General features: G+C 40.9%; 1 protein-coding gene across 2 annotated transcripts in view; it reads right to left on the reverse strand.

Annotated features, from left to right (window-relative positions):
• POU2AF1 (POU class 2 homeobox associating factor 1) overlaps positions 1-24,927 on the reverse strand; it is a 52,696-nt gene that overhangs the window by 3,236 nt on the left and 24,533 nt on the right. Inside the window, exon 1 of one of the 2 annotated variants that reach the window (XM_068418419.1) lies at positions 6,833-6,848. The exons of the other annotated variant lie outside the window; for it this stretch is intronic. Within the exon in view, the coding sequence (XP_068274520.1) occupies positions 6,833-6,848 (16 nt within the window). Of the gene's footprint in view, positions 1-6,832; positions 6,849-24,927 lie in introns of those variants that run through there. 2 annotated transcript variants of the gene reach the window in all.

Consider the following 24,927-nt stretch of genomic DNA (forward strand, 5'->3'; position numbering starts at 1 on the left):
CACCATTAACTCTTTCTGACTCACTACATACCATTTAATCATGAAATCTTGATTGGCCATTATAAATACTTTTGGTACCAGACACTACACTTATGTCTTGAACTGTTGTCTTCGTTACCTTTATGCATACTTTGCTTTAAAATAATAGCTGAAGAAAAGATGATTTTTCAGCCTTTGCCTGATCTACCTTTGCTTTCTGCGGACATTCTTCGTGGGATTTTAAATTGGGTGTACTTGCATTCTCATGAATCCTGTGGCTTTGGAAATGCAGTTAACAAAGAGAATTAAGGTCACTTTAATTCTGCATACAAGCATCCACAAGGGCTTTTAATACAGTTCACATTTTGCTTTTAAAATTTAATTGGTATTAATTTACCTGAGTGCAAACAATAGACAGTGCTAAAAAGTGCTGTGATACGAGCTATACTGAGAACTTTGAAAAGGAGCTGAATACTAGACAGGAGATCTGAAATAAAGACCATCACAAAGGCGCTTTCTTGGTCTTATAAGAGATGGAAATTAATTATTTGTACTTTACTGAAAAGCTCTTCAGAGTCAGACATTGCTGCTGTTCTTTATGCTGATGAAAACATCAACTCCGACAAAGCAAATATGAGCTCTGCTATAGATTGCATGAGAGGCAGAACTCTTGGGTAGTATCTTATCCCTGCGTAACCACGCCGATTTCAAAGGGCCTCCTTGCACAATTAGGGTGGGGAAGGATGGCAGTTTCTGACTCCAAGTTTGGGGGATGGGAAAGAAGAAATTTACTGTAAAAGCTGACAAATATACCTATTCAGAGTTTCCGGTGTAAGCAGAGTAACCAAAAAAAAAAAAAAGAAAAAAAAACCAAAGTCTGCAGAACATATTTCGGTTCCCCCAAGCTGACCTCCAGAAATAAAAATAATGCTAGCACAGCTGCTTTTCCACTCTTCAAGTGTGTACCAGGTCTGAGCATTACAGACAAACCACAGCAAAATTACTTTTGGCTTCAGTCTACAATTCCTCATAAAGCAAAAGAAATATGATCATTTAAAAAGAAAAGCATTTTGAGAAATAATGACGATTAAAATATCCTTGTAAAGGAAGTACGTGGATTTAATAGTTTCCAGCTACCAGGGTTCTCTTAATAAACTATGAAGCCTGCCTCAGACCAAGTTTCAATTATATTTTTGTTTAAGTCATGAGCTGCAAACGCACCAAGGTCCACATGCCCAAATTCCATTCAAATAAAAGGAACAGCAGCGCGTGTGCGCCAGTGCTCAAGTGCCCGCTGTGTTCTACCTGGTCTCATACAATTCAAGGACCACAGAACAGCCATATGCTGTTCCTTAATAGGCACTGGATCTTGATTTGCAACTGCTCTCTGAAGTTGGAGCAGTATGAAGCATCAGAAGTCAAGAAAGAAGAGATGGAATCTAATTGAACTGGTAGGAAGCTTTGCAACAGTTTCTACGTGTAAATATATTTTCGCTCGCTGCAATGCTTTTGCCAGGCTGCCTTACAAATCCATGGCGCGTGTATACACTCAGGCTCCTTTCATCAATGTTATCACCTACTGTATTTGTTGAATGTCGACAAAAGTCTAGCACAAACCTTGAAGACTTTTGAGTAATTTTTCAAAGTGACTGGATAACACAACAGCTAATGGAAAAGCACCAAATGCAGCAGTCCCACCAGCTCTAAGTATCAAGTGACAACAGAAGAAAGCCTGTAATGATGTTTGCTTCCAGACAGCTCTGCAATGCATCCTGAAAGTGTCCAGACTGCACAGGCAACGCTGAAGGTTGCCAGTTTCAGTGGACTCTGGGTGAAGATTTGACAACTCCATTACTGTTGTTAAGGTCAACACACTAATCTCTCTGCATTGATTACCCCTCTGCCAACATTTTTACAATGTATTTGTACTCCCTAGATTTTTGTCATTACAGTATCTATATGCAGATACAGTCTCTTTAAAGATACCTGCCTCTTAATAACATCCATGAAATACTGGTCTGAGCAAAAGATCAGACAGGGAAAGCATACCAAGACATTGCCAGACAATTAAACAAAGCAACTTCAAAACACATCTTCCTCTACAATTTTATTTAACCATTGCTGAAATTGGAGGGAACATAATGGCAAAACAGCTGTTGGAAGACTGCAAGTATTGAAGCGTGACAAGTTTCAGATCACTAAACTTCATATTAGCACCACTGGCCTTCACACACACAAACTGCAGATCAGTTTAAACCTTTGTCCTTTCAAACAAGTCAGAACGATTTCCCATCAGGCCAATTTTCAGTTTGAAATACACTGCTAATCTTTAAGAGCTTGCATGACTACCTGCCTGCAACAGCAAATGACACACTTGTCACTGTTTCAGAAGATTTACTGTTTCTTTGCTCACACACTGACATGTGATAAGCTTATCGATTGATCAGCGTTAACAGTGTAAATATTTTTCTCTTTTCTTCTTTCACCTCCAGTATAATAAAAAATTGAAAAGAAACACAATAGAAAACTTTTTCTTATTTGCAGTAACACCAAAAAGCAAACAGTAGCTCTTGAAGAACATGAAAAAATGAGATTTCAATTAACAAACTAGTGAGTTTCTGGCTTGGATATTTAAGACCAAATTACATTAGGCAGCTGCTGACATTTTTATCGTACAGAGTGAACTTTGACTAATAAAAAGAAAAAAGTGGCTTAGCTTTGTATACACTACTTGGATAGTTAGACTCTAATCAAAACCTTTTTACAGTAAGACATCAGTGCCCATTTAGCAAGGGACTAAATATTTCATCATGGTTGTCTGCATTTTACATTGACTTCAGATACAGAACCTCTCAAAAATATTTTTTTAAAAGTATTAAAGCTAGTAATATTATTTTGTGTCTGTTGCTGCTTTGGAAATGAATCATGTGATCAGAGCTGACATCAGAACTGAAATGGCTGTTTTTGTGATGTTGATAGTGTTCCACAGTAGATCATGGATCACTGTGAACAGAACTTTGAGAAAATGTAGCTCTTAACAGCTAGGCAGGCAATCCTTCGTATGAGAATTATTTAGTCAGCTCCACTTGTATTTACATCCAGCCTACCTAACTATTGAGTAGCGGGTCAGCAAGTAAAGACAAGGAAATCTAAGTCCAGTTCTTAGCTCTGCCCTGTACACAGTTGAGGGAAGGGTGACCCAATTGGTAGATCTCCAAAGCTATTTGGCTGCCCAAGGATAAGTGCTTTCATAGAACTGTCAAAAGCACTTTTCAGTGGTTTTTGAAATCCCCGCAAAGGAGGATCTGCAGTCCTTAGGCAGTTAGATTCCCCTTGAAAACTCAGAACTTTACGAGTCTGTACAACTAGGAGAAAACCTGTCCTTATTCCTTTTGGGTTTCTTGTGTTTGTACCGCTTTTATGACAACAACCTGACAGTCCCCACAGGGATATTTAAGTGGTGCTGGAAAGGTGCTGCCATTCTCATGGCAACAGCCAGAGCTTGGATGCATTGACTCTAATCACAACACCAGTACCCATTTATGCAAGGCAGTAAACAGTATAATATTTGTTGAGGTCTCTGTGCTCGCTCAGGCACAACCATCCAGCTGGGGGGCTTAAAGTGCATTGCAGAATGACCGTCCCCAGTCGTGACCAGAGATGATGAGCCGTGTCCTTATTTTCTGGCTAATTAGACAGTTTTCCTCAATATGTTACCAAGAGTGATCTTCCTTAGTCTCTGCTTTCAATGAAGATTTAGTTAAATGTAAAGCACTAAGCAAACATCTGGGCAGAGAACCTGCTCTACAACAAACAGAAGAACTCAGAGCCTGAGCAAAAGAGCCAAGTGATGGTTCACTGCTCAGCATAAGGAAATGAACTCAGGAGGGGTCTGAGCATAATTAAATCAATAGACTAAATATTTCACTTGCTTACCAACAACTCACTACAGCATTTGACTAGGTCTCTTTCTGCTCTCTTACACAGTGCTATAACTACCAAAGTCAGTGAAACAAGTTGGTTTGACAGTAGTCTATTTCAGAATTATGCCCAATATCTTTATTTTTCAGGTGATTATCTGCAGTTGGAAGATTGCCAGGAATCAGATTCGCCTTAGATACTAGCAGATCCACGTGTACCCTGCCTGCACCATTCTTGGGGGCACAGTATGCTTTTAACTACTGTCCTTTTGAAAAAAGGGCTCCTTCACACCTCTGGGTGATCCAAATGAGTGGAAGTCAGGAGAGCACTGTGCAGAACCTACATTCTGTTCCAACACAAGGAAGGTGTTACAGATTGGCAAGCAAAATGTTAACTTTGTATTTTTCCACCTGTATAGAAACAAAATCAAGGGGAGATGTGAAGACACTTGTGAAACAACATGAAAGGCTGGCAGTAATCCCTGCTGCTTTGACTATTCTAACAAAAAAAAACCAAACCACAAAACAAGAGCTTCCAAGTGCCAAATAAGAGTTGGATGCATTGGCCATGTAGTGGTGAGGGCTACTAAAAATTATCTCTTTCGGAACAAGAGAACCCCTATTACAAAGGGGAAGCTGAGATAGACAGAAAGTGTCTTAACCATAAGTCTCACCCGCACCTCCTAATTCCTCCCAGCCCATAATACTCTTTCCATTTTAGTAATGCAAGCTTTCCATTTAATTGCTTATGTGGTCATTCGTAGAGCCTGACACCTGCTTTGTAAAGCATGGATGGGCTCAACTTTCATACTATCCATCTTTCCCAGTGGGGTTTTACCAAAATTAAAACTCACAAGGTGCAGCATATCGCAGTTTCACCTCTCAGTCTCATTATCTGATACTTTCAGAAAGGCTGTATAGAGCCCCACATCTGTTGTGGGCAGAAAAGGCTTCATGCACTTAAGCATTTGGGAAGAGGTTTTCAAAGGTGCAAATTCACATATCTCAGTTGTATGGGAATCCAAGCAGTCAGTGGAACAGCTAAACAGCTGAATGCCGACCTTATGTTGGACTGCAACAGGAGCCGAGTGTCCAAAGCATTTTGACCTAGCCAAAAGCATCACCTAAATGTGAAACTCTCACAGAATTTCAACCTGCTTGCATACCCTCTCACAACAGAAAACATCTGCTTGCAAGGTACGTTCATTTTGTTTTCAAAATACAACATGAGGTAACTATCTGCATAAAGACACGTAAGAGGAAAGGGGCTGGAGCTGCCCATTAGAAATTTCCCACCCCTGAAGGGCTGCTAGGCTGCAGAGCGGGCCTGCTTCCATTCAGCAGAATCCTGCGAAAAGCTGGGAAGCCCCAACCAGTCACTTCGCTTCTGCCGTGGGAGGGGATGCTTTCAGGCTGAGACAGTCTCTGGGGTTTTGCTGAGCGGAAGCTCTGGGCCCCGCTCCTGCAAAGAAGTGCACTGTGCCGTGACCCCGAGGGAACGATTTCCAATGCGCAGGGCCAGCCATGCGAGACTCCCTGGAGGACAAGAGCCTCTGCGCGCAGCAGCTGAGGGCAAGCTCTGGTAGTTTTCCTTCTGTTCCTGCAGGGCTTCCTGCAGAAGGGTCCCCCGAAGTGGGAAACTGCCCTTCAGAAGGTGGCTGACATCAAGATACAGGTTTTGGTCTCTTCTCATGCAGGCTTGTAATACCTGCTTACCATTGAAAGAACTGTACATTTCAAAGAAAAAACGCAAAGGAAAAATACCAATTCAGTTATCAATTTTGTTCTACCTAAAGCATCAGGTTGTTAGTATTGCTTTGTCATTGCAGAAAAAAACCCAAACAAACCATTAATGGACTTCTGAGATGCAAGATTAGATTCAAGATTTGAATCTAATCATCTTGCAGTATGCTCCACATTGTATAATACTGATTCTGAAAACAGCACAAGATAAAGGGGGAAACAAGGTGCGTTGCCATAGCGCTCCCGCTTGCTGCTTTAATACTTGTCAGATAGATTGAAACACGATCGAATAAGCAGTCGGAGCTTCTTGCTACAGGATGTTGCAATCTAAAATATAATTTCACAAATATACATTTGAGCTTCTAAAGCGTTCAACTGAAAAAAACACGAGAAATGTGTAACAGAGAAAACAGACTTAACTGCTAATAAGCTCAGAAAGGCATATGCATAGTAAACCAACCTCTGAACAACGTACAAGCTATTATAAAAAGAAGATTAATGTTAGTTCCATATCAGATAGGTCAATGTCAAATACTTAAGCGATTATCTTCTTCCATTCAGGTGTATTGTACTATTCCAGGTTAACGGAAGAGCATGGTGAAATGCAAAGGATGGCAGCACAGTTGCAAAAATGAGCATAATCTACAGATCCATACAGAGAATGAAAAACTTCAAAGAAGCCAACACCTACCTGTATTATGATCAGTAAACTATTTGAGCAAAGGTGGGCCAAGAGGAGTGAAATTATCTTGAAAACAAGAAAACTGATTTCCTGTAAAGTCATAACTGTATTGCCCTCAACTGCTTTGCTCCTTATCTTTTTTATTAGTAGAAAAAAGTACATATCAAAAAAGGCACAGAAATAAGATTTCTCACAGGTTTCACTTTTAAAAAGGAAAATTTTCTGGTATGTAACCACTGTAACCTTTGATATAATACCTGCATCCTGTTATTGTTTTTATGAATCATAGTCTTCCACTTGATTCATAGTGATGAATGCCAACAAAGCAGCAATGCTGCCCTGTGTTAATATCCCTGCTGGAAAATTAGCATCATGCCTTATCATTTGCCTCTCTTGAGCCATGCATCTCTTCACGAGTATTGTCTCCCGTGCTATGCTAATGCTTACTTATTCATTACAATCTTCAGCTTTTATCTCAGTTATGAAAAACAAATCAGAGCTCACTTACATTTTTGCCAGTGCATATTCTGTGTCAGGACGGAGTCTTTTTTTCTCTTTGATGATGATAGCTTGGCTTTTAATAGCAAACGTGTGTTTGACTCCTTTACGGGGATGTGATAACTGACTGTCAGGATGTTTCTTTCAGCTTTTTAAAAGCCCCATGTTCCCGCTGAACCCTGTGATGTCATCACATCCTCCAACCACAACCACTTCTATATTTTCCCTTGCTCTATGTTGTTCTTCATGATGCTAAGCAGTTCCTCCAAGAGCAGTGAACTCTGGAAGATATTATGCACAAAAAGGCACTCGATATCACCAAAACGTATTTGAACAAACAATCAAACCTGGAACCTGCTACTCATGGGGCTTTTACCACAGATTTGCAAAATTGGGTCAAAAGGTTGTACAGCATGAAAAACACAAGGGTCTTTTAGTAAGATTTCAAGCTCCTGTGACACTAAGGATGGTCTTGTTTCACGTAAGACAGCATTCTGCTGCTTTAGATGGGATAACTATTGGCTCCGTACACTTCACGTAGACTGAACCAGCCCACACGGCATGTCTGCCTGTCCCTTTAAATGTGCAACACACTTAAAATACAAAACTTGAGTGTTTGCTCCTGCCTTATGAGAATCTCAACTCCCTGGGGCCACTAAATTTGAACTTATGAGGAAACACCTGTAAACACTTCAAGCCTCATTAAACGAGGACGTCCTTCATTTAAAAAAGAAACCCTTTTTTCTGTTTTGTTTTTATCAAAATACAACACTTCCTACTAAAGAAGAGATGGCCCTTCCAAAATAGCTTGCAAAGCCAAAAGCAGGCTGAGAGAGACTTGCCATTGGAGTTCAAATAATTTCTTAGCATTAATAACAGCACCATATATCTTACCTCCTCAAACCATTGCATAAACATCACCTCTTAAACCTCTTAACATTCTTTGTTCTAAAATCAGACCATCATGATGAATTTTCACAAGTAACACTGACTTAGGAGCTTCATTCCCAGAGAAATATTTGTTGGAGGCTGCACGGTGAGTTTAGGATTCTGGTGTTCCTATCTTCCTGTTTAATCACTGAACTGCTGTGGCCACAAAGTTTGCTCTCACAAATTTCTCTTCCCATGAAAAGAAGAAGGCAGGATCTGGTCAGTTCTTTGGCCTGTAGTCTATGAAAAGATTTTCATCCTTTCAGGGATGCCAAACACCTCTCAGGAGTAGGTCCATTTTGTGAACTATTTTGCAACATACCATTAGTGTTGCATTTTATGGAAAAACCCAGACGAAACAATTAAAGAAGAATACTTAATTGTATTCCCTGTAGTTTAAAGATTTGTCCAAAAACCACAAAGAAGTAAACTCTAAAGCAAGCAGAGTGGAAAGAAATAAGGAATGTGTACCTCCAAAATATTAGCTGCCCTCCAAAATAGCCCCCACCTCCTCAATTGTCAGGCACAAGGGCATTGTTTAGCCACATTTTGCATATTTGCACTAATGCTTACTACCAGCCACACAGTATAACATCCCCTCTGCTGTTGAAGTTCTTAGTAATAGCAAGCAACCTGTTAGCAAATACTACATAGACGGACAGGTAAGCTAGAGTCTAACACATAGCCCAATATAGCCAGACGAAGTGAGGAAGAATATTGAAACTGGCTTCAGTGGCATTTCAGTTACACCAAAGCGGGAAGAATTTTTTCTGGAAATACCTGAAATCTGACATCACAGAGCTACTGGAAAACAACATGGTAAATCAAGTTTTTAGGCAGGTTTCTGCCAAGAATAAAACCTTATTTTTAAGTATGAGAACATATTCTGTGTACATTTGTGCTCTGCAGAGTAGTAAAAGCACAGTCTGAGATCTGTACACACCAGGTCTTATGTAGATGTGAAGGCAAGCTGCATAATACACGAAAGTAAATATACAGAATCTATAATGCATATCATCTCACCTTTAACTATACTTTAATTGTTCTTAGAAAAGCTTTAGATAACATTAAATCACTCAGGATTAAACTGTTTTATATCAATATTTTAAAAATATGAAAGCAGGCAGATAAAGTCTTGTTGTAATAAACATCTAAAATGAGGAAGTTGCAAAAAAAGGGCATGTTTTCCACAGATAAAACAGCCAGCATTATTTTGGTGGCTGATAATCATCCATTTCCATATTTTACACACAGATACCAGATAAACTTTTGACGTATTAACAAAGAATCACTCTCCAAAAAGGAATTTCACAGTTATACATTAAGATATAAAGGGGCATGTGTGTGTAGCTCGGTGACCCCACACCATACCAAACAAAATAAAAGCTCTGTCAAATATAAGCCTCTTCTCATTTCATGCATTTTACAGGAAAATGCAGTTTGCTTAAGGACCATTTTACTAATGAGGTCCAAAGGAAGAGACAAAAGCAGAGAGAAAGATGAGAAACATCATTTAGCAAGTACCGTATTTGCCTCTTCCTCTGACAACTGTTTGCAAATCATTATTCAAGTTTATAGCCTATAAATATGGCTAGAGCCCAGGCTATTGTTAGTTGATCAAACAGCACCGACAGCAGGAAGGCTGCTTGTGGACAGCTGTAGCTGTAAGAGACACTCAGAAAATTAACTGCAGCCTTTGCCACTAGATGCAAATCCAGCTGCCTCTGGTCATGCCTTGACCCGTTCACTATAAGACCAAAGCAACAAGCTCTATGTCAGGCTGCATGTTAGAGTCAATCAAACCTTGGTTTGGCAAGGAACATCTCTACCCTGAGTCATGGTACAATTTCTCATGTTCCTGGTGGCTACACCGTCCAGAGACTAAAAGATTCACAGGCGGCATTATAATTTGGTCTGACTGCCACACACAGCTGTTCAAAGGATAATCTGAAACTAGCTGCAAAGCACATTAGATAACCCATGCGCTGTGTACAGTGTCGAAACCCTTCTCTTCAGACCTACAGTGAGATGCATTTCTCCTAAGCAGGGTTGGTGGCTTTGTACACACAAGAACCAGTCAAGGGTTACAGCAGATCCCAGTGGATCCCTGCAGCTGATCTCAGCAAGGATGGTAAGAGCAGAGTGCAAGGATGACTCAAGCTGCATGTGCCTTATCTCCTCTTCCAGCCAAGATGATCCAAGTGTGCAATAAGGATGGCCAGCATCAGATTTTCCTTCATTCATGTACATGGGATGTGTACCTCATCAGACAATGGCAGCTGGAAAACCAATACGTCAGCCACAGCATTCAGAAATCTGCTAGTAAACTACCCACTGCCAACCAGTGGGCAAGACTTTCATCTGAACACTCAAAGTAGTTGCAGACAAATCCATCCTTTCCTTTTTCACATGACAAAGACTGCCTCCACCTCCCATCTTGCCTGTGGGCAGCAGTGGATTCAACAAAATTCACCGCAAATGGCAAAGAGCCATACAGCCTCTGCAGAAACCTCTTGCCACTGGTTCCCCTCACTACAGAAATGCAGATGAGCAGGATAAAGTGATTAAGAGAAGGTAGTTGTTCAGTAATCTTACAGCTAAGCTCACTGCAAACACCAATGGATATATACTACAAGCCTGACGCTCCTGTTAAGCAGGAACTAAAACCAAGAACTGTGCCTATCTGTCTGGTAGCAACATGGCCCTGCAAGAATTTTGACTGTACAAATAACATAAAATCATAGGGATATATTATGTTTGACAATCTGAACCTGAGCTTTATCTCACTCCCTCACCTCTTTGATGTTGTTTTATTCCCAGGACAGGAGTTGAGCTCATAAGTAGTTTTCTTCCAAAAGTGGATTAATGCTGTTGACAGATGTACTGTGTTGGTTTTTGTTGTTGTTGTGGGGCATGAAGTTTTCTTGGTTTTTGTTGTTTGTTTGTTTGTTTTAAAAAAACATGTCAATATTAGCACTTCAATCCTGACATACAACATAAGAAGTATGAAAATATAAGTAGTAGCCTGAAATTTCAGAAAGCTTTGTGGTCTGCAAACACAAACATTTGCCTTTGAGAATACAATAACTAAATTAATAAATGGATCTCTACCTCGTAATTTTGAATGAGTGTTTAAAAGACAACTGTGCTTATAAAAGGTTCTCATACTCCTTTCCTAATCAAACAAGAGAGAGAATAAAGGAAATGAAAAGTTGAGCCTCATTTCAGGCAACAAGATCTGACATCTGACTGAAAAAGATTTGCTATTTCAGATGACAAATCCCATAACCCATGTCTTTGTTTTGTAGCATGATGTTACATGTGAAAACGTAGCAAGAAACAACCCAGAACCAAAGCCCACAGAGTACGAGGCCAGGATTTGTCACAGCAAGCTTATATAAACCGTATCACCTAACTTAGGAGCACCCCACTTTGCCCTCTGAAACAAGTTCTGATTCATACCTCAGCTTTGATAAGGAACGAATGATGCAGCCTTCATATATGCTCAGTGCTAGAGATTAAGTCCTTGGGCAGTGTAAATCACCATAGCCCTCATGACCTCTCAGACAGTAAGGATCTGAACCTGGGACATTCCACATCCACTCCAGGGTTACTGTACCTATTTTTTCACACGAAGAAAAAAAAAAAAGAAATAAAATAAAATCCTTCAGAACTTCTGCACACAGATGCCTAAGTGAAGCTATTTCCCAGCATTCTCAAGAAAGCTCTGACTTCTAGAGTAAAAAGAAAGTAAAAAACCAAGCCAACCATATTTCTCACACTGAGACCATGTCTGCACTCAGAGAGATAAGAGTTTCCCATGAACAAGCACTTGTGTTTTCTAACACACATTAACTTCTAGAACAGACCTTTCCAGGATTTCTTTGTACTTTATACCCCTCAGGAGATCATCTGGTCTGTTCCTGAGCTCCAAGATGTGATTGGTTTACCCCTCTCCAAAAAAGAAAAAAACAACCCCAAAACAAATACCCAACCCAAAATCACCCCACCACTTCTTAAAGCTGAATACGCAAGCTGTTTGTAGTGGTCACACACACACACTCTCAGATCTACCCTGTCCTTGCTTCTCCCTTCCTGCTGCTCACACACAGGCCATGTTCAGCACCATGCTTGCAGCCTACCCATTCTCACTCAAGTGTTTTTCTGTGAATGAGTTGCAGTCACGTTTAGTTCAAGTTTCCGGTACTGAGTCAGGCAACAGAAACAATAGCACATAACACAGCCTGCGTCCATACTGCAGCTGGAAGTGAGACGTGAACTAACCTTGACCAAGCCAGCAAGAGGACCAAGAACAGTGACGATCCCACAAGCCTGGGACCACAAGCACGTTACCATGTAGCTAATGCACATTGAAGTCCTTGTCACTGCAGTTTCTCTCTGCAGTTAGGTGTTCAAACTAGTTTGTGTATGCCTGTGCATCTTGCAGGCTTGCCTCTGGCTGCAATGATGACAGATGATCTTGGGTGAGCTAGCGCTGGGAGCAGTTGCACAGCCTCTCCCCTTTCACATGTCACAGAGTGGCTGCTAAAGCAGATGGTATCAAGGGGTGAAAGGAGCAGGGCATCTTTGTAACTTCCCCACCCACAGTAACACCAGTCTGGTGACTTGCTGGCTTGCAGAGTTTGTGTGCACCAGCACAGTGAAAACCACCCATCCAAGCTATCTGTTGAGAAATTACACACAGAACCACCCCCAAAATAAACCCGAAATTGGCAGAAATCAAAAGCAGATCTCAAATGATTCATGAAGAAAAAACAGGATTAAGAATATCATTGAATGTTACGCACATAAATCGCATGACTAGCTCTGGAAGTTAGCAATGTGAGACAGTAAGAAAGTTTGGGGTTTCATCAGCTATGAAAGCGATGCAGCATAAAGGTTTGTTCCATGTTCCCACTGGAGTCTCAAACGGGCTTCCTTCTGCAGCGGTCATGCACAGAAACCAGTAACATGCTGCACTAAAGCCTTTGGTCCCTCTTTGTTGAGTCTGCTGAAGTAAAGCATTTCTTCAAGGAGTTCTTACCATCACATTTTCAATAGCTCTCTTTCTTCTCACAGAAGCAAAACTAAAGAACAAGGAAGACTCTGTGTAACATGAATTCAGTGGTACTTCTCACGACCTATATTCATTATTTGTAGAAGTGGGTTTCATTCAAAATTCGCGTTACCGTTGACATGAATTTCAGATAAAACCCACTTTCTGAGAATATCTCTTTTGACTGGATGCACACTAAGGCAAGTCCTAGAAAGGCATTTTAGTTAGAGCTGACACCCTGTGCACTCAATTCATATAGTGGAAATAATGGTTGAAAAAGCCACATTCAGCCAAGCTATGTGCCCAACTCAGCAGAGTAAACCAGGGACTTCAACACCTTCTTTCATATTCAGATATTGGCCCAGGCTTGCCAAAACCTAAGCAACCAGCATTTCTTCAAGATCATGGCTTTAAGCAGATGCTAGATATTCTATCAGATCAGACTTTCTGCCAGAAACCACACTGTCAGGCTGCTTTTAACTAGTTCATTTAGAATAGGAACCTTGCCACTGTTACCGAGGGAAAAGCTTGAGCCCTGATTGTGTCACAAGGAAAGTCAAGTCATCAGTGCCTGGTCCCTTCTGGAAAACATTCATGTTGAGAGTACTCTCTGAGTACATTTGCCCCCGGAGTTTCATAGAGAAACAGGACTCAGCAGCTTTGGCAGCAACCTCATGCCTGCCTTACCCTGAAACCCATGATGTACAGCTGCAGAGGAGTGGGCAGAGCGCTACAGAGAACAATAGCACTGTACTGAGCTGTGAATCTACACAAAAGTTCCCATTGCTTCATTCAGCATTTACTTTTCTGTGGTCTCCTTCAAACATCTGGGAAACCCCCTTGAGGGTGCAGTTGGTTCTGAAAAGTCAGGACGTTTGCTTTTCCCAGGACACAAGCAGCATGGGAGATTAGACGGTTTTCTGTACTGCCTGCAGGACCACCTGCAGATCTCAGCTCATCTCTTCATTCAGAAGATTAAGACCCTGCTTAGTCTACAGAAAAGGATTCCATTAGAAAGTCTGGGGAAGGGGGGGGGAAATAGGAAAAGTTTGGGGGAATTTCCTGTCAAGGACCTGCCTTTTCATCATTAACAGCGAGGATACAGGTTTGTGAACCTTATGTACAGAGCTACTAATCACACCTTAGGATAGTGGAAATGTCAGTTCCCCCTCCTAAAGGCATTGACCTCGATTTAGAAAACAAGACCTGTTACATATGCATTTTGCCCTTATTCTTAAGAAAGACCATAAGATTTTCAAACTGATTTCACAACTAGAAGAAGAAAAGGGAGCTAAAAACCACCCCTCTACCTTATCAGCTCCAGTTCCTGGCCAGGCTACACTCAGAAAAGCTGGCTTTCAGTTTGTCAAGTTGCACCAGGGGGCTTGCAGGGGGAACTTTTACCAAGGTCCTTGCCTATTCGACAACTAATTAGAAAGAATGGAAAAAAAATACCTAGACTAAAATGCAGAATGAAAAGCTTGGTAAAGTGGAAGCATTGCTGCCCACTCTAGAGAAAGTGTGCACGGCTGAAAGCTCTGCACTGGAAGGGAAATTATGAATGTTGGCTGTGGTTAGCAGGAACAAAAGACAAAATGCCAATTTCTGGTCACTGCCATGGGAGCAACCACCACCTGGGTCTGTTCTAAAGTGAGATAAAACTCTAGGAGTGATTGCTGGAATTCTTTCTGCATCCTCATGCTGATTGTCTGCAGGAACTGATCGTGGGTTCTCTGTGACCAATAGCTCAAGCCTCTGCTACAGGCAGGCGGCCTCTGCAGAGCTTCTTTAGCTTCTTCTGAAACACAGTGCCTCTGGTCACTCTGAGAAAGAATCCTGGAGGGAGTTTGTCTCAAGTCTACTCTTTTTTCAGTAATATTTTATTTTCCTACTAGCAATGAGATTAAATTAATTAGTTTAAAAGCATCGTACGTAGAAGTGGGGAAATTCTCGAGATGGAAATATTCATAGGGGTGAGAAGGCACATTTATCTGGCAGCTGAGAGAGCTGAAAGTTATTAATGACTCGGTCCAGGAATTTGGATCTCGTTGTCCAGGATGTTATTATGTATGTCACTATCCAGGCAAACCAGAATGGAAGCCTCAAAGAAGAATGTGATGATGATGATGTCCCAAAGACTCACTCATTCTCACTCACATATTCTCCTTGCAACACTTTATACTACGCTCACTCTTCTCCACATATATGCCCTTTCATTTTTTATGTTACTGTGATAGTATAAAACTGTATTTTGACCAAAAAAAGCAAACTGTTGACTTTTAAAAAAGGCCACATCAGCAAGTGTGAGTGACAAAATTTCTCTGCCCTTGTATAGTTAGCAACACAAAGGCTTTATGTCATGAAGCAAAACTGCATTTTTGTGTTTAAAAAAATAAAGACTGAGAAGAATGTTGCGGCTCTCTTTCAGGATTTAGTAAGATGAGATCTGCAGTTTGTGCAAGTCAGTGGAAAGATTTCAGCAGCCACGTTCAGATAGATAAACAAATGCCAGCCTTGGGATGCAGAGGTGTATATCAACATTTGAATGATCTGACTCGCTTGTCTAGGACAAACAGTCCCTATACAATAAAAGCAATCCTTTCCTGAATGCAAAAACCAGTCCTGATCTAGAGTCCAGTATTGCACCGATGGCTCCAGCAAGAGCCAAGTCTACTGCTTACTGGCAGGTGTCATTGTCCTGAAACTCTGTCATCCACAGCATCCAAAGGGGCAATGAAGCACAAGCTATAATTTAGGTAAAAAACAAATAAATCCACTATTGCCGTCAGTGTTTACAGATTCGTTTGCTGCTGAACAGACGTGATAGTGGGGTGAAAGCGCCGGCTGCTGGTCAGTGCTCAGATGGGCTCAGCAGCTGTCACCAGGCTGCCGAAGCTTTGCAAATGCACAGACCCCAAATATTGCAGCTCAGCCTCGGACAACCTGCTCTGTAACACTCACTACAATCAGGAATTATCATAACGGCCCAAAAGAAAGAGGCCACATTACCTAAAAGCTCCAACTCAAAAAATAATTCAGAGTTTTGAAAACACCATTTTGGAAAGGAAGCTATGCAGCAACAGGCTTACCCAAATATGGATATAAGAACAACATCATTCTCAGGCAAACGTTTGACGTTCAGCTCTGATTTTTGTTAAACACAATCAGGTAAACTGCTATATCTCTAGTGAGATTTATGGCACATTGCTGTAAAACAGAAACACTGTTTGCACACGTGAATTTTCTAGTATCTATCTCTGTCTGTAAACCTTTTATTTAACTCCAATTTTAAAAAAATGGACATTTAAAATATAGCAGATGTTTAGAAGTTTCATCAGCATAAGTCACATAAGTAACATCAGCAGCAGTCAAAGAACACATCTGAGAAGAATGCTCCCAGACATTCTCATTTAAAATATAGCATTGCCTGCTGTCTACCCATCTATGCTACATATTTTTGAGTAATCCCTCTCTCATCTATTGCAGTGCAGAAAGATAAGGGTATTTTCTTTCACTCCAGATGCACAGAAAGCGTTTGATTAACATTGAGAGTTCCCTGGAAATTTAGGGGCTTTCCTTTTGTAGGACTCAGTTGTGAAAACTCCCTGCTCTTTTCTTTCAATGATTGGAACTCTCGCTGGGTGATATTTTATTGTATTAAATGCAGGTACAGAAACCAGCTATTATTGTACCAGATGATTCTGGTGCAAGTACCAATAAAGTATTTAATCTTCCATTGAACCCTCTCCTTTGTTTCTCTTTTGTTTACCTGTCAATAGTTTTGCACACTCTACAGTTTAATTTATTTTCCACACAATTTCACCTCTTAAGGTACTTTGAGCCAGGGAAAGACTAATGTTGAAAGATTATTATGTGAGAAACTCAGGCCTCAGGAATCCTCACCTGTAATATGAGGCTTGGCTATCAGAATTCATTCAACACACACTCTCTCCTGTAATGCCAGTCCCATAACCAGTGACTGTACAACGCAGCATCTCTTCAGTGAGACACTACAGTTACTAGAATTTCATCTAGCTTTTACAGCTTGCTTCTACTGAGGAACTTTCAACGCATTTTAGGAGCTCCAACTGAAGCCTGACAAAATCTGACGAACTTCAATGACTGCACTCTCAGTGCAAGACATAGAAGCCTCAAGCACTACGACTATCACAGTTACATGCTCATTTGTACTCTTAGTTGTATTTTTTTTTTGTTGAGAATAATGTTTTCCCAAATGAGGAGGCAAATACAGCCAGAAAAGTATGTTTCTGAGTGTGATCCCTGTGCAACAGTAAAATGCAAAACTAGTTTTGAAAATATTAGCCAAAGTTTTGGAAAAACCTGCTTATAACAAAGATTCTGGGAGCTGCGTTCCCCCTCTGATAGCTACCATACAGTTCCTAGTCATCTGTTAGGTCTGAGTGATTCAGCGATGCGTTGCTGTGTATCCCCACCTGGCAAAGGGCCATGAAAAGATTGTTTACAATTAATGAATGGAGATGCATTCAAGCTGGGCTCAGAGGAATGGCTTTTCTTCCAGTCAACACAGATCCAAAGTGGAATACATTTGCACAAGTTCTGCAGAAAGAATTTGGGGATTTCCCCTCACGCAGTCTGTAAAATGCTGAATAAGTAAAAAAATAAAACAAGACTGTAACAAACCTAGTTTAAATTACTTCATTTTTTTTCTCCTCTAGAAAACATGACTTATAGTGTAGAAACACCAACTGCAGGATTTCCCTACTTCTGTCTTTCTGTGCTCTTTAATGTGTCAGACTTACCAGGGATATAAGCAAGAATATGAGAAGAAATGACATTGCATATGGTCAAAAGTGGAAATAACTTCTGTATGCATTAAAATTCAGGCTTTTTTTCCTTGCAACTTTATGCACCTAGGTCACTGAAAAGTTCCAACATCCAATGAAAACACCAGATATCAACTGGCATACAGATTCTCTCTCGTTATTCCTCTTTGGATTATGGTGTGATCTGTCCACTTTTGCACCAGCATTAATTGTAACTGTAATTGTAACCATTTGTGAGACTTAAACCCAAATATTAAGAGAGTCAGTTGTGGTTTTTTTTCCAGATTAGACAAGGCCAGGTGATTTCCAAGGAAAGAATTTTAAGTTGCTTTTATGTTTACAGAAGGGCAGAATTTTCATATTGGACAGAGCTCTACACGGTTTGGATTACACATTAAACAATGTTAAAATCATTTATTCCTTTTGCAGGTAGTGAGGGCACAAAGCCTGAGTCTGTTGGAGTTCAAGTGCATCGCACAGAAGCGTGCCAAATGCAGACACACTATGGCCAGGTGAATAAATTCATAGCTTTCAGGGAGAAGTTGCCAGTGCTGACCTGAAAACGATGGGAAACACTTGGCTATATATCACCTGTTTTTTATGCCTGTCTTCCTCTCCGTTCTTGGCAAAAATCATGATCTCAGCACCGCCGCCCACCTGCAGAGCCCGTGGACAGAATACAGCAGCCTTTCACTCGCATCCTGCATGCACACACACTGCCCCAGCTGCCCTTTGCAAAGGAACAGGTAGGAAGGTGAAGCCTTGGCTCTCCAGCCGACACATTTTGCGCATTTATCACGGTCAATCCTGCGCCATGGAAAAGGGAAAAATTCCCTGGAGCTTGACAGGCAGAAAAAGGAACGTTGTGTATTTTTACCAAGAATTCGTTTCCCTGCAGCCAGCAGCAGAAACCAATCTTTCGAAGGCACAAGGTCAGGGTGCAGGGCACAAATATCTGCATTATGCTGGTGGTGCTTAGGGCTCTCCAGAATTTGCATAAAGTTTTCTGTTCTATCTGATAACATCACAGAAAAACAAAACAAAGCAGATCATACTGTTCCAATTATAAGTTGCTACAGTGAGGTAAACATGGACTTTCCCAGCTAAACATCTCGATATTGTGAAAATATTATGACTCAATTATTCTGATTTGTTTTGTCTTTATAACATATAAATGAAACATTTAAAACAAATGAACAAATACACAAATGAACTGAACTGAGATGCTAAATATTTTCATATAAGGAAAAGCTTTGTTTTCAGTTTCCCTTTCAAGCTTTGTCAACAATTTAGTCAAAACTAAATGTATTTTCTTAACAGCCATAACAAATGGAACATTTCAGACCTTTTAACTGAGGCATAAAGACCCAAAGCACAATAGTAAATCCTTCTCTGTCATTAAAACACTGAATACTCAGAAACTGAATGAGCTTTTTGATATTGTATTAAAAAGAGGGAAAAAAAAAAAAAAAAAGCACCAGCCAAACTTAAAAAAACCCCAAACACAACACATCCAACCAAAACCCAAATTCACAGAGTACCAAGTTCAGGATTCAGGTAGGAAGGGGCCACTGGAGAGCTGCGTTCTGTTCCCACCCTTAGTGAAAGATGCTTTTTGAAAACTGTTAGATGTGTGCATTTTTTCAAAATTCTATCATCTAGTTTAACAACTCTCAGAAAGGTCCCAGTACTTATGGGGCAAGCATCCTGCTGTTTGTGAAAAACAGTTCCTTTTAAGATATTAGAAAACAAGTACCCCTGAAATTATTTACCCTTATAACAATAATATACAATAAAATACCTAAACCTTTTAAAACTGGCTTACTAGCCTAAACTGCTCGTGACATATATGATCCCTTTCCACAGAGATCTCAGTCATCACAGCAATGTTTTATTGCGATACTGCACTTTTTAACCCTGTTGACAACAAACTACATCTTGTAATAGTTCATGAGCTTGAAAAGTCACTACTGCTGCTTTCCTCCCTAAATGATTATACGCACCGAAAGATCAAAAGATGAAGGTACTAAATACTTTATTGCATTACCATTATGTCTGTGCTTCATTTCAAGTATGCATTATGCTACCTAGGATGAAAGTCTACACTGTCCATAGTGTTAAGCGTATGCTTCGGTGATGACGGGTTGTGGTTTAAGCCATTTGACTGCAGTCACGCAGGGATTTTAGCCATATGCAATCACAGCATTTCACAAACATAGGTGCAGAAAGCTCCTCCTCATTAGACAATCCCTTTAGCAGATTAGAATGTACCTCCAACCGCTGCAGCAAAGCACGCAAAGTGTTCTGGGTATCTCTAGGCATTAAAAGCCAAAGCAAACCCAGCTGCTGACAACAGAAAATAAGCGAGATGGGGAGGAGAAGAGGCTGAGAACAGACTGGGCAGACAGAGGAAGGGCCAGCTCACAGTACTGTAGTAGCACAGTTCCTCTTCACCCACTCATACTCGAGGTTAACACCCCACCTATGTCCCCCACCCTGCATGTCTTCAAGTCTTGACAAAGCTAAATCCAGTCACTTTCTAAAGCCAGTTTCACACGCACATCAGCTGGGCCTGTCTCCTGCAGGAGGCATGAAACCCACTGCCTAAAATTTCTTGATTGCTCCTTTTCCATTCCACCCAGAAAGACAGCAGTCAGCAGCTAGGAAGTTTGCACTAGAAGAGCAATAAGGCAGGACACAACATGTTTTATGGGGACCACTGCATTTTTCTGACTGCAACATGTTTTATGGGGACCATTACATTTTTCTGACTGCTTGGATTTGGCTCAAGGCATAAGCAGCCTAATGAAGTGCATCTTACTGTTGTTGACTCATGCTGAAAACGACCACTTGTCCTGCAGGAAGAGTAAGATTTGCTCAAACTCTCAGGAGCAAATTGGCAGCTCTCGGAGAGAAGTGGGTGAAACAATATAAGCAAGTATAATGCCTCTTGTGGTACTTCATTGCCAGGTCTGAGGTGCCAAGATTTTTTACTTTTTTTCCCTTCCAACTGTTCTGTTTTCAAATTTGTGACATCTGACATTTATCTTAAAGAACCAGCACCTGGAATCAAGTGGTTAAGAGCATATATCCATTTAATTAAGAAAGGCCAATCCCAGGGGCTTAAACTGCAGAAAAGTACTTGCAAACATGAGCCTAAGCATGTTTAAGATTCAAGAATAGACTACAAATATGAAAACACTGAAGTTTCTTTAATCCTGTTAATCTCAAGCCAGTCTTTCGGTTTTGAGGATCAGATTTGGGATTTTTGAGTATTTAAAGCTGATTACATGCACAAGAGCTGGATACATTCCTCTGAAGGTCATAAAACCACCTGGAATCTTGTCATTAGCATCCACAGGCTCTGACTCTTGCTGGCTATTGCAGCTGGAATAACAGCATTATAATAACATCTAGCTCACAGCACAAGAGCAGGAGGAGGAAAAGGGTCCAACGGCAATGCAAACATAATCTGTGGGGACAAGTAAAAAGGCAGCTAGCCTCACAGAGGAAAAAACACAACTCTTTATCTACTCCCAAGCTATGATAAGTCTGACAGCACATGGAAGAGGAGACAGGAGCAGCTGATCCTGCTGTCATCAATTCACAGAGACCTCTGGGCAAACCGTGGATGCTCTAAGACTGTCTTTCTCTCATCCCTGCCATTTTATATATTATTTGTTTGTTTCTGGCTTATAATTCCCCTGAAACACCTGGCAGTGAAACATTCACTGCACAAGTGTGTATGTGTTGTGGGAGCAGCAGCTCTGTAATTGCAAATAAGCTTTTTCTTAAAAAGAAAGAAAGAAAACAAACAAAAACCCCCACAAACAAAAACACACTACCAAAAAACCCAAAAGAAAACAAACAAAAAACCCAAATCCCAAAACAAGACGTGTATTCAGAGGAGACTCTTAAAGGGCTGGCTGCCATCCAGTTCAGGGATAGATCCTCACATGAGCGACACTCAGTGTAACTGAATATTAAGACCACAAACAGATTGAAGGTGGAAGTTCCCAGCAATCTGAGTGACACTTGAAGGCGAGTCCCACTGTAAGCTACCCTTCCCTGCATTCAGAAAGGACGTCACCTCTGCACGTAACGTGCTGTGTACCTACTCTATCACACAATCACTCAGGTCAAAAATAGCTCTGGATTAAGAGAAGGGATTTTTTTTTTTGCTAAAATAATGTTATTTCACCATAATCCTTCCTTTCTAACTGTCAAGATCCACAAGGCCACCTCCTTGTCTATCAGATATAGCTGGAAATTGAAAAAGCAACAGAAACATGAGATGAAGAACAGGTTATGAGAGAGCAGAACAACACATTGAGTAAGCGAGAGGACGTGAAAGGTTACTGGGGTCTGCCTTGGGGCTTACAGAGGAACATGAGTCAAAGCTGTCACGAGTTAGGCACAAGTACACAAACAACTTAGCACAGTCCCTGGAATAGATCTGTGCCAGCTCCTTCCCTTTTAGGTAGAGTGACTAAACAATCTCCCAAGGAAACTGCTCTTTTCAACAGTCATTTCTGTTTCATCAGTAACACCTTCATCAAGTTTCTGACCCTGCTTCACCCATGGAAACCTACCCTACACCTGGTTCCACAGCAATTCACAGATGCAGAACACATTGCTTTAGATTAGACATCACATAGGCATCATTCCTCCTCTAGTGGGTTTCTCCCACAGGAGAGAGTGACCAAGGGAACAGCACCCCCATTTCCCTAAAGCACAGTTGGGCCTAGCAGCAGCCCCAGGAATGCAAAGATTTTCTGAAGGTTAGAGATCTGACATTTTAAGGAGCAGCAGGTTTGGGAATGAAGCAGTTTGATGGTATCACATACACTCGGTTTTCTGTCTGTAAAACGTGCGCAGAAATTATCCTATTGAGCAACATACATGGCATCGTCCCTTTCTTTGTTAAACCCTTCCCTCCCTGGGAAGAACAAACACAGTAACCAATGCAAGTTACAGCCCTGCAGAATTATCGCTCTGAGTATTACTGATTATATCAACTGCCATTCAGCTTGCTGTAACAAAACCAATATGTCCTGAGGGAAAGCAGTACATACAGAAAGCCACAGAATGAGATGAGGTATTGGATGAAGCTCCCTGTTACCGAGAGATGTAGTGCTACTCCAGTGCCTCACTGACACTAACACTCTTAGCTTAAGTTTTAACAGAAAAACATCTGCCTCTTAAAGCCTTCCAAGCACACTGGCATTCATCTGCCCTTTATTTGCACCCTCAACAGAGGGGGCATGAGCCATGCAAACTGAAATCCTCTTTAGCTACAAGTAGTCATTCCCCATGCAGCTAGGACTCAGGTTATATTTTTTTCAAGGGAGAATGAGATTTTCCACCCACCAGCTCCATACAGAACAGGGAACAGGAGTCTTGTTTTCACATCATTCTTTAAAATTCAGTCCCACAACCAATTAGACGATCATCACTGACCATACCTTGGGTGGTTCCCATGTCTGAATGTCTTTATCAGGGTTGGGGCAGGACACTTCACACTTCACATATCAGCACCAAATCTAAAGATTTCCTCATCTGCCTATGGAAACACTGCTCTTAAATCTTAAAATCAGGGTAGGTTTGAACACTTACAAATAGAACAGCAATTCACTCACCAAGTTCTGTTGACATAATAATTTCCCTGCTCTTTGCTAAGTGGAAAGGCAAATTAAAACATGTATCCATATAGCACTTTCTCTATAAAGAGTATTTACATGAACGCATTTAACTTGCACAGTCACGAAAAGCTGTCACCCAATGTTTGGGGCCATGTCTATCCTCTATCACTGAATCCCAGATTCTGTCCCTTTTAGTGGCCAGAGAACAGGACTTATGAGTTACCCAGAGATTGAAGCAATAGCCACATATCTGAGAAGGGCTGAAACTACAGGATAACTAACTTTCAGAAAGTGTCATTCAGCTCAAAATTTAGAGAATCCATCACTCACTGGAGCTCAAGCACATTCAATACTGGAAAAACCTTGAACTTTTGTGGTTCTTAGGGGTATATCCCACATAAAGCTGGACCTGTAGTTCCTGGATCAGGCCAAAGCTAACAACAAAAGCATCAGAAATGTCTGTTCACACAACACTTACACCAGTGACCACATCATCAGGGGCATCAATCTGTCTAGGTTCCTCAAAAATCAATTTAGCCATGGTGGCTTGGTTTAGTTCAAGGCAGGAATTGCCCTGACATATTAGATAGCTTGGTTCTTCTCATGAATTCCTTTAGTATATACAAGTGGCAAGATGGTAAAAAAATGCACCTGAGGTGGAAAAGGATGCAGAAGGACTGAGAAACGATCACAGTGTTTCTAGGGGGTCACTGTTCTCCACAGAACTGCAGGTGGCAAGTCTCTTCTTGCTTTGCACAGGTGTAAGGCTTGTACCAGATATTTGCTCCTCTTTCAGCTCTGACTTTTTGTTCTGGAATTATTGGAATGATAACAAAGAACCTGCATATTTAATCTGTCAATTGGTATTTCTTTTACTAGGTAAATATTTAATTCTTTTTTCCTTTTTTTTTTTTAGCAAGATCTCCTTGTGTGAGTTGTGCTTCCATTAGCCTCTTAACCCTGGATAAAGAGGAGCAAATTCCAAGGAACACCTGTATTTTTGCATTTTCTCATTTCCCTACACAAACTTACCCTCAGTCAGTTACGTATCCTAGAAAGTTGCGTCATCTTTCACCTCTGTTGCTTGATAAGTACATTTTTTTTGAAACATGATTGAGTTTACTGTAGGAACACAGCACTCATGCTGTGTGCATTGGCTCAGTTAGCAAAGGCTTGCTGGAATCAGTGGAACTTCCCTAACTTAAAGCAGCTAAGACTGTGGTCTGAAGTGACAGACATTAACCTTCTTGACGAGAATAAAACTTTTTCTCGTGGGCGTTTCCATCAGCTGCTTACTGCCCTCCAAGGGAGTACTAGTACAGCCCTAAAAGCTGTAGGTATCACACTGTGAAGTTGTTTGGTGTTTCCATTTCTTCTGTGTCTGTGTAATCCTTAGGTGAAAGAAGGACTTGCTGACAGAGATAGGAGCTCTGAGACTAAAGAATGAAACCTTTTAAGAGCAGAAATTGTAGGGGCAGTAGCTGTAGCCTAAGGAAGCGGTACTGGAATTTACCAAGCAATACAAATGACAAAGAAGAATTAGATGCAGGTTTGTACTCATGGAGAAATTAGGTCAGACTCCAAAGACATTAAATGATTTATGCTAATACAATATTAACTTAAAACAAGGGGAAATATGTTGGCACTTTCATGGAAACCTACTGCTCAAGAA

This window comes from Nyctibius grandis, chromosome 25, assembly GCF_013368605.1.
Source record: "Nyctibius grandis isolate bNycGra1 chromosome 25, bNycGra1.pri, whole genome shotgun sequence".
NCBI lineage: Eukaryota > Metazoa > Chordata > Aves > Nyctibiiformes > Nyctibiidae > Nyctibius > Nyctibius grandis.